The following is a 13600-nucleotide window of genomic DNA, read 5'->3' as shown; positions in this document are numbered from 1 at the left end:
GACGCTGCGCGCGGCCTTTATAGGCAGGATGACGTTAATGCGGCGGCTGTCGAGGGACATCGACTTGGAGGACGTCGACGCGCAGCGCCCTCTAGAGAGAAAACATTTTCCGAGACCAGCAGAGCTGGAAGGAGATATCTAAGATGAGGAATACGTCGGAAGACACAATCCCTTCGAAATAAAGTTTAGAGAGGATAAATTATCCTGTCTATCGTTGGGAACTGCAGTTCTCACAAGGTTAGCCAGAGAAAATGAAAAGGTGAGCCCAAAGGGCAACCCAGCAACAATAGCCTTTTATAAGCCAAAAGTCAAAGAAGATAAATTTAAAAGGACACTATGGAGAGTCTTAAAAATGGCACCCATAAAAAGAGCAAAAGACTGTGGAAAAAGGTTCCCACGCACAGGTATAGGGAAAAACGAATCCATTAGTCCAGCGAAAAGTTCTGCGGGTATCAGAAGTGAGGGAGATTTAGCACTAAAGTTAAAATCTTACCCAACACTTTGGTTTTCAACAAGTGTTTGTAAAAGAGACATTTACTTTACCAAAACGTACACTTTTGTCAATTCACATGTACTGTATCAAAGTGCTACTGCGGTTACAGCACGTAACAAGCCCGCACAATATGTGATAAAAGGCATGTTTTGCCAATAATTGTATACAATATTTAAAACGTATTGGGGGATAATTTGCGAGGGGCACCTGAAATTTCAAGTGCCTAACGGCCTCCAGAGGGTTGAATCTGGCGCTGACGAGACAGGATCTTCCAGGACAGCAGCAGAAGTTGGCCACCAGGCCTTCGTCTAATGGATTCACGGTCTCCTCACACATCTTGCAGCTGGACAGGATACTTGGCTCCTTCAGGTTTCTTCCAGGATCTCTGAAGAACGGGTGCAGGGGTCCTCTGTTTATTCAAAAAGCAGGTAAAAGCTGAACCTCTCACTAGCCAATCAAAGATGTCTGAGAACTCTCCCCCCCACCTACACTTCCTGGCAGTAAACACACATGGCCCTGCAGTAGCCCACAATAAGTCTCAGATTTACTGAGCACTGGAAGTCCATAAGAGGATTTTCCTGTCCTCACAGGTCAGGAAGAAGGGTTAGTGACAAGGTGGCCAAGGGACAAACAAAAAACCTTGTAGCACGGCCATGTTTGGACACTAGCCACAGTAGGTAGCCAAGCACGGTAAATGCAGTAAGGCTAAAGTAAAATAAACCAAAATAAATAGCAAGACTGCTGCCACCAGCTTGTCCATTAGGCACACCTAGACTAACCAAACATCCTGAGTGTTAGTCTAGGGTAAAACAAAAAGTGTACCCCATTGTGCTGCATTCTAAGATGCATTGTACAATGATACAAAGTGACCACAAGTGATAACGTAACAAGAGTAAGGGAAACCATGTTTCCCAGTACTGACAGCCCGAAGGACACGTCAGTTTCCCCATGACAAATTAGCAAAAGCCAGTGTAGTATAGCTGAAGGCCAGATTCAAAAATAAAAGCAAAAGGTTTAGGGGTCACTAAAAACAGAGGGAAAGGTGCTTTAAAGAGAAATATTTCCTAACCTATGTATATTAAGTAATTACCACATAGTAGGACTCAGTTTGCATGTAAATAATTACAAATAAACATGTGGCTATGTTTTGGACATTTGCGTAATAATATTAGCATGGAATGTGGCAGGTTTATGAATCTTACTGTTTTGTCACGTGAGAAACCCCTTCCTATCTCAATTCACAATCATGCCAAAACACCACGACACTTCAGAAAGGGATGTACCTTAGCATAGCAGCGCTCCATATGCCTCAAGGCCACTTTGGGATTGATGGGATGTCCGCATGAGACGCAGAAGATCTGGAAGTCTGTGTCATCACCATCCCCTTCACTGGTCTGTAAATGCAGGGCAAAGAAGCATTGTAGTTTAATAAAGCAAGGTCCAAGCACATTAAAGTAACCCATGCAAATATATAGTTAACCAACACAGAACTGGACAGGAGGGAGAATACAACTATAGAGAGTATAGTGGTTGAAGGTGCCCCTATGTGTGAGAGGCACATTTTTGGGGGATTTCTGTTTTAATCCAAGAAGTCGCTCCATAGTGTTGGAGTGCGCAAAGTGGTGTCCAGGGCGTCCACTCTTAACTCTGACCCAAGCTGCCAGCTTGTGACCCTGTTAAGAGTCCTTCAACAGGGTCTCCATCATTGTGTTAACTCTTCTAGTATCTTATCCTAGAGAATGAAAGTGTCCCCAGGGACATTTGCTGTTCTGCTGCTTTGTAAGACTTTGAGCCCTCTCCAAAACTGACTTTTACATAGAGTTGGGGATTGGACTTTAAAAGCGAGTGCACAATTATACCGATAAGACGTCAGAATTGTCACTAGTGTCAAACTAACAATTGTACTGCAACCAACTACCAACTACGCAGTTGCCTTTGGAAAGTTTTGTAAGTATTCCTATGTATGTTGATTAAGTGGTCCAAGTATTTTAAGACATTCCTTGTGTACACATAATAAATATATATTTTAATATAACTATTGCTCTAAGTTTTTTTTGGACTAGACTACTGTACTAACTGGGTTCAGTGTACTTACCTACAGCTCACATCTTCCTCTTATGATAAGCCTGACTGCTCTGCCGCTCTAACAAGGTTCCATGAGTAGTACAGACTGATACTAAGAGTTGGGGACATAGATACCAAAGTGTTAGGCAAGATTGTATGCAGTACCCTGTGGGAGATTGCACCAGCCCTGTCCTCTTGGCAATAGTTAACCCAACCTTGGGTATAAGCATGTACTACACAAGTTGGTATAGTGACTGTCGGGTTGTAATATAGACTCTCACAGTGACAAGTATCCAAATAACACTTACACTGAATGTTTCTTGATTAAACTATTTATTAATTTAACAGTCAGTTTGAATAAGCCTTCTTTAGAAGGGAGCAAATATGTAACAAATATACTTCAAAAATACACACTCTCAGTTTCAATAAATCAGTAGATACCCTTTTGGGATGGCCCACAGACACGTCCTATACCCTAAGGTAACTTCAATAACTAGTATACTGTGGACATTGATGTATCACTGGTACATTTGGAGTAATACTGAGTTTGGTGTCAAAAGGAAAAGGTTAGGGAAGGAAACAATGGGTAACAAGTTTCTCAAACAGGTAAGCCTTTTTGAACCCCCCAATGCAATGTAGATTAACCCTTTGCCAGCTATACAAGTAAAGAATGTATGACTTTTTGAAGGGATAGTTAAAACTGAAAATAAGAGGTTAAAAAAGTCTTCACGGAGCCAGGACAGCCAATGTCAATTGGGCAAGGTATAGGAGAGCTGAGGCACTTCTTGTAGGTAAGTAAAAGGTATTGCACAATGTAATAGAGAGTTTTGTAGAAAATGAAATCACTGTTGGGCCACAAGCTGGGAGGCTTGTGATGGACAAAGCTGTAAGCAACTCTGCAAATGGCAGCCAATGCAAGTCTCAACTGAGAGCTAGAGATAATACAGAGGTAAGTACCCCTTAGTTTACAGTACCTTACGCCTTAAGAAATTGGTTCCAGCTGGATTCTGTTCCTGTTGTTATCTGGCAGATCCTGTTGTTCCTGGGGCTGAGTCGTTGGGACAAGAGGGAAACGTCTGGGGACTCCTGCACTACGATTCAAAGGTCGGCGGCAGCAGCAACAGGCAAAGTTCAGATCAGCGGCACTTCACGGTTTCAGCTTCTCGCGAATAGCACCACCGCAGTTCTTGGACACCTTGAGGCTTTCCTTGCTTCTGGGGCCAGCACTCAGTTGAGGTGGATCAGGCGAGGGAGTCCGGAGGATCTTCCTAGAGCTCGGATCCAGTTTAAAGATGATGCACTGGATTCTGGTGTTCCTCTCCGTGGCACTCGGTTTCTGCAGCAGCAATGGCAGAACAGCAATCAACGAGAGGATTTCCAGATGAGTTTGTCTTGGGGTTGATTAGTCCCACCAACCCAAGGGGAGAAGTCGTCCTTTGCAGGGCTTCTCTAGTCGAGGCGAATTCTGAGCTTCAGCACTACAGCAGAGATTCACTCGGCAAACCAACAGTCCAGGAGTTGCAGCAAGCTTCTCTTCCAAGTTCAGTGGATTCCCTTGTCCAGTGGTCGACACTGCCTTCCTAGCAAAAAGACGTCGCCTTTTATGCAAGTCTCTCCCATTCATTCGCAGCCTAGCTGTCACTCAGACATCAAGGTGACTGTCCTCCAAGGACAGCCAGCTGGCTAATCACCTTTGGGTGCATTCCTGTAACCAAGGAGACTAAGCACAGGGAGTTTCGGGCCCTTACTTCCTGCCCCTGCTTGACATACTGGAGCCAGAGGCGGGCTTAACTTGTGAAGCCCGCCTAAGGCAAAACCAACAAAGGGACCAAAACTGGTTTGGCGCGCAGCGTATCTCTCAAGAAGGACCTTTCCACAAAGAAACTGCGAAAAAAGAAGACCAGGGCCACTTGGAGGCTTTACTGCAGCTGCGAACGCAGCTGCACACCACGGTAGTTAAAAGTAAACCACTGCCACCAGCCATTCATCGAGGAAAGGGTAACACAAAATTGTTACATGAGAAGCTAGACAAAGGCGATACTAAGTAAACCCTCCAGCACCCTATTGTAAGATAGTGTGTGCTGGGTCTAGAAAGTTACAAATTCACTTTACTGCTCTTGGAAACCGTAGTTTAACCAAGAGAAGGTATCTAAACCTGGTGGAATTCTGACAGACTTCCCTGTGCCACTGCACTGAAGGTGCTGTGTGACAATGTAAAAGATGATGCCTATGGAGTTTTTCAGAATCCACAACCAACAGAAGAACAGGTTACTTACCAACAGTTCTTTCGACTGGATGTTCCTCCCACGTATTTCTCATTTTAGATATATCCCTACCTTCAGCTTTGCTGCTTCGGCAATTTTTTTTCTCCCTCCCTCAACCAGAGGGCGCTCCACTCGAGGCTGCGGCGTCGACGTCCCTCGGCGGCATCCGACGAGCGCCAATGTCAACTGCTGTATAAATGCCTCAAGCGTGCCCGTTGGCCTCAGGCCTCAGTTCTGTTTCTTCGTATTGTAGCCAATGGATTGTAGTTCATGGCATGCCTCTTTTGACCCAAGCCTTAAAGAAATGTTTGAGTGTAAATCACGTAAACTGTACTGCGGGGTAGGCTGGGAGGGTCAATGAGGAATACGAGGGAGGAACATTCAATCGAAAGAACGTTACAGTTGGTAAGTAACTTGTTCTTCGAATGGATTGTGTCCTCCCACATATTCATCATCTTAGATAGAATCCCAACGCAGTTTTGTATCGGCGGCGGGAGTACAGAAATATTAGTCATGTATAGAATGAAGTACTGATTTAGCAGAGACCTCCTGGTGAAGAAGTCAAATCTAGGGCATAGTGTTTTATAAATGTGTGCATGGATGACCATGTGGCTGCTGCGCAAATATCTTGCACTGGGACACCGCTTTAAAGTGCTGTTGAAGTTGCCATGCCCCTGGTTGAATGAGCCCTCAGCCCATCTGGAGGATCTTTCCCAGCCAAACTATAACATTCAGTTATAGCTACAATTATCCATCTAGATAATGTTTGCTTAGTCACTGCCAGTCCCAATTTACGGCCAGTGGAACCCACAAAAAGGTGGTCACACCGACGTAATCTTGCCAATCTTGAACTATAGAAGCTAAGAGCCCTTCTAGGGTCTAATCTATTTAGCCTTTCCTCTTCCTTACTTGCGTGAGGGGGAGGGTAAAAAGCAGGCAGTGGAGAGTGCCCCCTCCTTGAGACCAACAACAACACCCGGGAGGGTACTGACCCCCCCCAACTGGGCCCTGCCACCACCTCGGGCCCACGCGGGAGCGCGCCCGGGGCCCCCCGCCCCCTCTCCCCTGCCATTAAAAACGTGACTATCTGGGGGTGATTGGCGCCCTTTGTGCCCCGCTGATCAGCCCCAGCATGGTGTTTGGGGACACTATCATACCCAACCACATGGAATACCGCTAGGAAAACCTAATCGGACGGGTCTATCCCTAGCAGAGATCCACGAAAACAAGTGTCAAGAGGCCCACACGGAGTCTCAACGGGGAGTGAACCCGATGCCCGGGATTAAAGGAAAAACCCCCCACACAAGAACCAAGACACCGGCGAAAAACCAAAGTCATCTGCTAGAAAGCTGCTGGAGCACAACACAACAAAGTGCCCCCCAAGAACCTCCGAACCAGAAAGAACCAACGACGCCTAACAATTCTGATATGGCTATAAATAAGGAAGAACTGCTTGACTGCCTTAGGGGCATGGAATGCAGGATAACAAACACACTCCAGACCCAAATAGAAACAATGAAAGAAGAGCTGAAGACATCCCTGAAAGAGGTACAACAAGAAATAGACGAACTTGGGGGCAGAGTGGACACACTCGAAAATGTACTCTCACATATGGCAGAGGAAGCAAAGCAATACAATAGCCTACTAGACCAGGTCGCCAGAGCTACAAATAACCTAGAGATTCAAACCGAAGATTTGGAAAATCGCTCACGAAGATCCAACATCCGGGTCAAGGGCCTCCCAGAGACGATCCAGGATAAAGACCTACGGGACACCATGCAACACTGCTTCAGCAGCATCCTAAACGACACCCCCCCTGGCCCCCCGGAGAGATTTGAATTTGATAGAATCCACCTAGTGGGCCCCAAAAGGAATGAACCAGGAGTGAGACCTAGAGATGTTCTTATTGCTATGACCTCCTATAGTCTGAAAGAAGACATCTTGAGAGCTGCACGTACCCACAAAGAACTAACAATCAATGGAGGACGAATCCAACTGTACCAGGACCTAGCGTTGATCACCCTACATAAAAGGAAGCTTATGCAACCGATCACAAAAGCACTACAAGCAAAACAAATCGCATACAGATGGACATTCCCCTTTGGACTAGCCTTCCCCTGGAAAGAGAAACAAAGAAGGATCAGTACATGCGAAGAAGGCCTTTCATTACTACAACTTGAGGAAGAACAAAGCCAAACCGAAACTAGCCCACAAAAGAGCACACCCAGCAGCCAAAATAACCAATGGGAATGGTCATCCGAGAGGAAAAGACGATCTAACAGAGAGAAGAAACTGGCAGGCCCCTTCAAATATCACGAACGAAACACTCTGAAGAAGACACTAAACAAAGAAGCAACTGGAAGAGAAACCGAGGAAACAACTGGGCCACCTCAAACTAACCCAAAACAAGACACATCAAAAGACAGAAGCAACAAACATATTACATACATAAATGGCAGATACACTGATCGTATCGCTAAATGTACAAGGGCTGAACTCCCCCGGGAAACGACGTGCGATTCTCAACAGACTCGAGAAGATGCCTGCAAAGGTAGTGCTCCTCCAAGAAACCCCTCCTCTTGAAATCGGATGAAAAAAGAATGCGTAACAAGGCATTCCCACAACAATACTTCGCCTCCAGCGGTTCGAAAACAAAAGGGGTTGCAATACTGCTAGCTAAGGGACTGAACTTCCGAAAACAGATGATTAGTGATAATGAAGGGAGATACCTGGGAATCAAAGGAACTTTAAAAGGGAAGACCTACACAATCCTGACGATATATGCTCCTAACGACAAACAAGACCGATACATCACAGATCTCCTGCTGAAAATAGGGAGCTGGTGTGAAGGCCAAACAATCATAGGAGGGGACTTCAACTGCAGACCAGAGAAACAGACAGGCGCTGGGAAAGTTCCTTAGAGAGCTAGAAGTAATCGAGACCTGGCGCTTCTTCCAAGGAGACACGAGAGAATACAATCATTATTCTGGGGTACACAGAGGATACTCCAGAATAGACATGATCCTGGTGTCGGCAACTCTAATCCCCCAAGTGACTAAGGTGGAAATTGGAACACAATATATTACAGACCACTCCCCAGTACTAGTTAGCCTGGAAATAGACGGAGGGGAAAATAAGCAACGCCCACCGTGGAGACTCAACGAACTGATCCCGCGCGACTTAGTGCTTAGAGCACACATGGAGGAAACCATAAACAACTACTTCAAAGAGAACGACAACGGCGAGGTTGACTGGAAAACAGTCTGGGATTCGGGGAAGGCCGTAATCCGGGGAGATTTCATGGCCCAAGCGGCAGTATACTGTAGGGAACGAGCGATACTAACCCGGAAGATGGAACTAGCCCTAAAAGACGCAGAGAAAAAACACAAGGCCCGACAAACGCAGGAATCCTGGCGAGAGCTAAAGAAGGTTTGTGCCCAACTAGAAAGTCACACTGCGTACGCGGTGGCACAGACGTTGCTGAACACAAAACAATCATACTACGTCCACGTCGGCAAGGCAAATACATTTCTAGCGGCCAAATTAAACAAATAGAAATCGCGTAACTATATAGTTGCCTTAAGAAATGAAAAAGGAGATAAGATCACAAAAGAGGAAGAGAAAAGAGAAATAATGGTCCGATTCCATGAAGAACTACTACAGGGAACAAACCTAAACGCGACAGACCAAAAATCCTACCTACTGGCTACTAATCTACCCCAAATCTCAGACAAGGACGCAGAAATCCTGGGGAGGCCATTCACAGCTCAAGAAATCAATGAGGCTATCTCTTCACTACCAAGGAACAAGACCCCGGGTCCAGACGGCTTCGGAAATGCCTACTACAAAATATTCCGAACGCAACTACTGGGACCCCTCACCCGACTCTTCAACACAATTAGAGACACCGGATCGATCTCCTCAGATAAGGCAAGATCCTTCACGATCCTTGCGCTGAAACCAAACAAAGATCCCACCGAATGCTCAAGTTACCGCCCGATAGCACTCCTAAACACAGATACAAAGCTATACACAAAGATATTAGCGAATAGGCTGTCGCAGATCCTCCCAGATATCATCCACAAGGACCAAGCAGGTTTTGTCAGGGGACGACACACCCAAGATAACGTCAGAAGAGCCATAGATGTGATCGAATGGGGGAGACGGACAAACCAGAAATTTTCAATAGCTGCCCTGGACGCCTCACAGGCTTTCGCCAGCTTGGACTGGGAATATCTACGGATGATCCTGGAGAAATTCAGATGCGGAACACTATTCAGCAGGATGATCCTGGCAAATTTTTAACGCCCATCTACATCATTTCGGATAAACGCCTGTGACTCAAGACAAGTGGAGATACGGAGGGGTACGCGCCAGGGCTGCCCCCCATCTCCACTAATATTTGCAATGGCTATGGAACCGCTAGCAGCAAGATACAGAGGAAACCCGACATAAAAGGAGTGCAAATCAAGGAGAGCCCACAGAAAATAGCACTATATGCTGATGATGTGATGCTCTATATGGGAGACACTACGAATACACTACCGAAAGCCGTAGAGACACAGGAAGAATTTGCCATCATATCTGGATTTTCAATCAACTACAATAAATCAAAAGCACTAAACATAACTGAAGACGCAAATACAATAGACTGCATGAAGCAAAGATTCCCCCTGAGATGGGAGGAAAATACGCTAGAATACTTGTTCACCTGGCAAAGAAATTCGAGGGCTTGTATAAATCAAACATCCCCCTCTCTCTGGAAACAACTAAAACGGACCTGCTGAGATGGGATAATCAGGAATTATCGTGGTTCGCCAGAATAGCAGCGGTAAAGATTACCCTTCTCCCCCGCCTTCTATACGTGACGAGTGCAATACCGCGAAGATCCCATCACAGATAATTAAAGAACTTCAAAACGCAGTATTTAAATTCATATGGGCGAAAAAGAGACCCAGAATATAGAGACGCATACTGACCCATCCCCCGTTCCTGGGAGGCCTGCAGGTCCCAGACCTGGGCAGATACATCATGGCAGCGCACTTGGCCCCCATTCTCCAGTGGGCTAACCCAGACAACATCAAAGGATGGAGAGCCATAGAACAAGCACCCACACAGATCCCGATAACAGCGCTCCTAGCACTGAACCCCAAGGCCCGCGAAGCAGAAGGAAAACTACTAGGAGCTACTAAAATAGCCCTGAGTAGCTGGGACAAAGCCATGCAAATTAAAAAGATCAAACGAGGACTGGGTCCACTAACCCCAATAGCACATAACATCAACTTCACCCCAGGCCTGAAGAAGAGTTTCTGGAAAGGCTGGAAAGGCGCGGACAACCTGACACTGCAGGACATGTACCAAAATAGCGAACCAATCCCATTCCTAGAATGCAAAAAGAAATTCGATCTAGGGGAAAATGAAAGGTTCAGGTACACGCAAGTACAACACTGAATCTCCCATCCCTCAGTGAAAAGAGCAGGAACGAGAACCCTAACAGGCTTGGAACTAACAATGCAAGAAGGTGAACCAAAGAAGGGGATATCTAGAATCTACAGACTGCTCGATGGAGCACAACCAACGGACAACCTAAAATATAAAGAGAATTGGGAAAAAGATGTAGGTGTGTTAGGGAGAATTCTCTGTTTAGGCTGAATTTCCTAACCTAGTGTGTCCCCCAGCAGCTTTGCTGGATTTTTGGGGTTTATTTTTTTCTCCTGCCAAGAGTGAGACTCTTTTACCCTCACTCTTGGGCATGATTTAAGTGTGTTTCTTTGAATCTAGATGTGTTTAATGGGCTATGGGGTCTTTTACTCCATAGGGCTTCATGTGTTTTTGTGATGTGTTACACAGCACCCTCAGTGCAGTGACACAGGGGTGTCATAGTGACCCCCCAGTATAGACTCCATACCCTGGGACTGACTACTGTCTCCCTGGGCATGTAAAGTCACCATTGACTTTACTAGTCTTAAATTCTGAACAGAACCAGTACAAACCAACATATTGTGGACGTACTGGCTGGGGCAATTCAACTGCCCCGGGGTCTGTTAGTCGAGGGGGCACGTCTCTGTCCCCACTGATCGAGTTTTGGCTGGTGGCAGTGGATACTACTTTTTATATTCAACCGCAAATATTTTCCTATGGGTTTTCCCATTGTTTTAGGCTGCTATCTTTATTTAATTATTTACGGTAGCCTCGAACATACCGCCGGTTTATTTAATTAATATTAATTCTCCGGTTGGTATTTTTTGCCAAAACTTGATTCTAAAATGGCGTTTATGTTCTCTTCTGTGACTCCAACCCAAGTCGAGCCCTTTGTTACACTTTTTGGCGGGCTTCTCCACAGAAGCCCTCCAAAGTGGTGCCACTCTGTCTGGGGTACTTAGGAGGAGTAGAGGGGAATTTAGGCACCCTGGACTGAGTTGCCTAGGCAACTCAAGTTGCACTCCATCCTGATTGGCCCAAGTGGTGAGCTGGCCGGCTCACCACTTAGCATGTTTGAGTGACAGCTAGGCTGAGTGAATGGGGGTTTGCTGCATAAAAGCAGGGCTTTGGGGACTGGAACTTCAGAAGTCGCCACAGGACCTAAGAATCCGACGAGGGAGAAGCTGAGCTGACCTGCCACGACACCACCACCGGTGGAGCCCTGCTGGACTGCCTCACCACTTTTCCCAACGACAGAGGAGATCTCCCACCGGAGAGTCTTCTTCCTTCGACTGGTGGGGATAACCAGTTTCATCGTCTTTTCCCTTTCCCGACGTACCTCGTGGCCGCTTTGCCCGTGCCAAGCACCCCGGCAACCGGGATACCACATTTTACCACGACCGCGAAACAAAGGTACCACCTTTAACCGGAAGACTCCGCAGCTGGTTTCTTCCCGGGTAGTGCAACGACCTTCATCTTTCCTCCAAGTCGAGATCTTCTCTTCCCCTGGACGACGACGCAACTTGCACCCACTACCAGGAACCACTGCCACCGCTGGTGGATCCTTCCCACTTAAGGTACTGTGTCCCGCCTGGCTTCCCTTGCTACCGACTGTACGGGGTAGATTTAGCCCCCGGCTTTCGAACCTGGGTTAGTCTGGGACACCCTGGCTAAACTTTCTTAAAGCCTCTCTAAACCCTTTTTGAACCCTCTGCAAGACTTTTTAAGCATAGTGTAACTGTGTGATCTTGGGCGCATTTGTGCTCTGCTCTCTTTAAGAGTGGGCCCAGCCTTTGGACTTTGGCTCACCAGTGACTTTTTGCTCTCTGCCTTGCTAACAGTGTTCCTGAATCTTAGAGTGGTGTACCTTTTCATATTCTGTCTTTTTCCCTCCCTTTCTCATAAACTTATCGGAATGCAATCTAGTTAAGCGCTCACCTCTGTATGAAAATAAGTGGTGTTTACTGTGATTTATCTGGTAAAGAAAAAGGGGTGTATATATTATAATAGTAACTGTGTTTAGAATATTTTACAATAAGAGTGCTGGAGTGTTTCAACTGTGTGTTTTTAAATAAATAATTATATACTTTGATACCCAAGCTCTGGTCAGTGTTTGCTTCTATTGGTGTATCTGAGTGCCTATTGTGTATACTTTGCATACTGCCTAACTCTTCTTGAGGGAAGTCTGACTGCTCAGCCACAGCTACCAGGTAAATCTGGGTGGTACAGACTGCTACCAAGTGGGTTTACTGCCAACACCTGTAGTCTTAAATCTTTTGCAGTGGTCCAGGGAACTGCACAGGTTTGTGCCTAACAAGGTGAACCAATAACGGAAAGAGAGTGGGACCAAATATGGACAAGAGCTCACAGATCCCCCAAATGTACAGCAATTAAAGAAGCTGCATATAAATTATGCTACAGATGGTACATGTCCCCCCACAGACTACACAAAATAAACCCAGAATATCCCCCAAACTGTTGGAGACAATGTGGAGGGAGAGGGGTTCTATTCCACATGTGGTGGACATGCCCCAAAGCAATTACCTATTGGAAGGAGATACCGGGACACATCAAAGACATTACTGGCAGAGACTTACCACTATCACCTAAGGTGGTGCTGCTGGGAGTAGAGGCAAAGGGAATATACGCAGCATCGGGGCATATATCCACGCTAATAACACACTTACTATCAGCAGCACGAATAACATTAGCACAAAGGTGGAAAACACTAGAGGGCCCGACGACACCATGGTGGTGGATGAAACTATGGGGAGTAATGGCAATGGAGAAGGTAACTGCCATAAGAACAGAAACATATCAGAGATACCTATCCATATGGTCCCCTTTCAGAAACTTTGTTGGAGACAGGGAAGCCCACTTCTATAAACCACGGACCCACAGAAATATATCGATCACTTAACACCAGAACAGAGAAAGAGATAGTGAATCAGCACGACGAGAAAAGAGAACATGGAGGGAAAAATGAAGGGGAAGAGGTAATTAACTGTGTAACATCTACACCCAAGAACTTAAGTATGAAAGAAATAGTCACTGCAGAGACGCCAGTCCACTTGGCCCCCCTTCCAAAATGTGTAGCTAGGGAGGGAGGGAGGAAGGAAGTTAAGAATGAAACGATAAAACAGAGATACCTATTGTATAGTAACAGACAACAAAATTATAATGTGGACTCATACTTTCAAAAGTTATATTCTTGCACATTTGTTGAAAGTCAAAATATGTTTACCTTTTCAAATCTGTTACAAAAGTTATAAAGGGACAGTGGGGAGGAGGGAGGGATGATGATTTACAGATGAAGAAATTGGAGACAATTTACGCAGCAACGGGTGACGTTAACCCT

General features: G+C 45.9%; 1 protein-coding gene across 3 annotated transcripts in view; it reads right to left on the bottom strand.

Annotated features, from left to right (window-relative positions):
• CXXC1 (CXXC finger protein 1) overlaps positions 1 to 13600 on the bottom strand; it is a 799643-nt gene that overhangs the window by 165215 nt on the left and 620828 nt on the right. For all 3 annotated transcript variants that reach the window (XM_069647456.1, XM_069647457.1, XM_069647458.1), the window contains one exon: positions 1777 to 1887. In XM_069647456.1, the coding sequence (XP_069503557.1) occupies positions 1777 to 1887 (111 nt within the window). The remainder of the gene's footprint in view (positions 1 to 1776; positions 1888 to 13600) is intronic.

Source organism: Ambystoma mexicanum, chromosome 2q, assembly GCF_040938575.1.
Source record: "Ambystoma mexicanum isolate Mex_15411 chromosome 2q, UKY_AmexF1_1, whole genome shotgun sequence".
Taxonomy (NCBI): Eukaryota; Metazoa; Chordata; class Amphibia; order Caudata; family Ambystomatidae; genus Ambystoma; species Ambystoma mexicanum.
The sequence above is the reverse complement of the archived record's forward strand: the minus strand, read 5'-3'. Positions and strand labels throughout refer to the sequence as shown.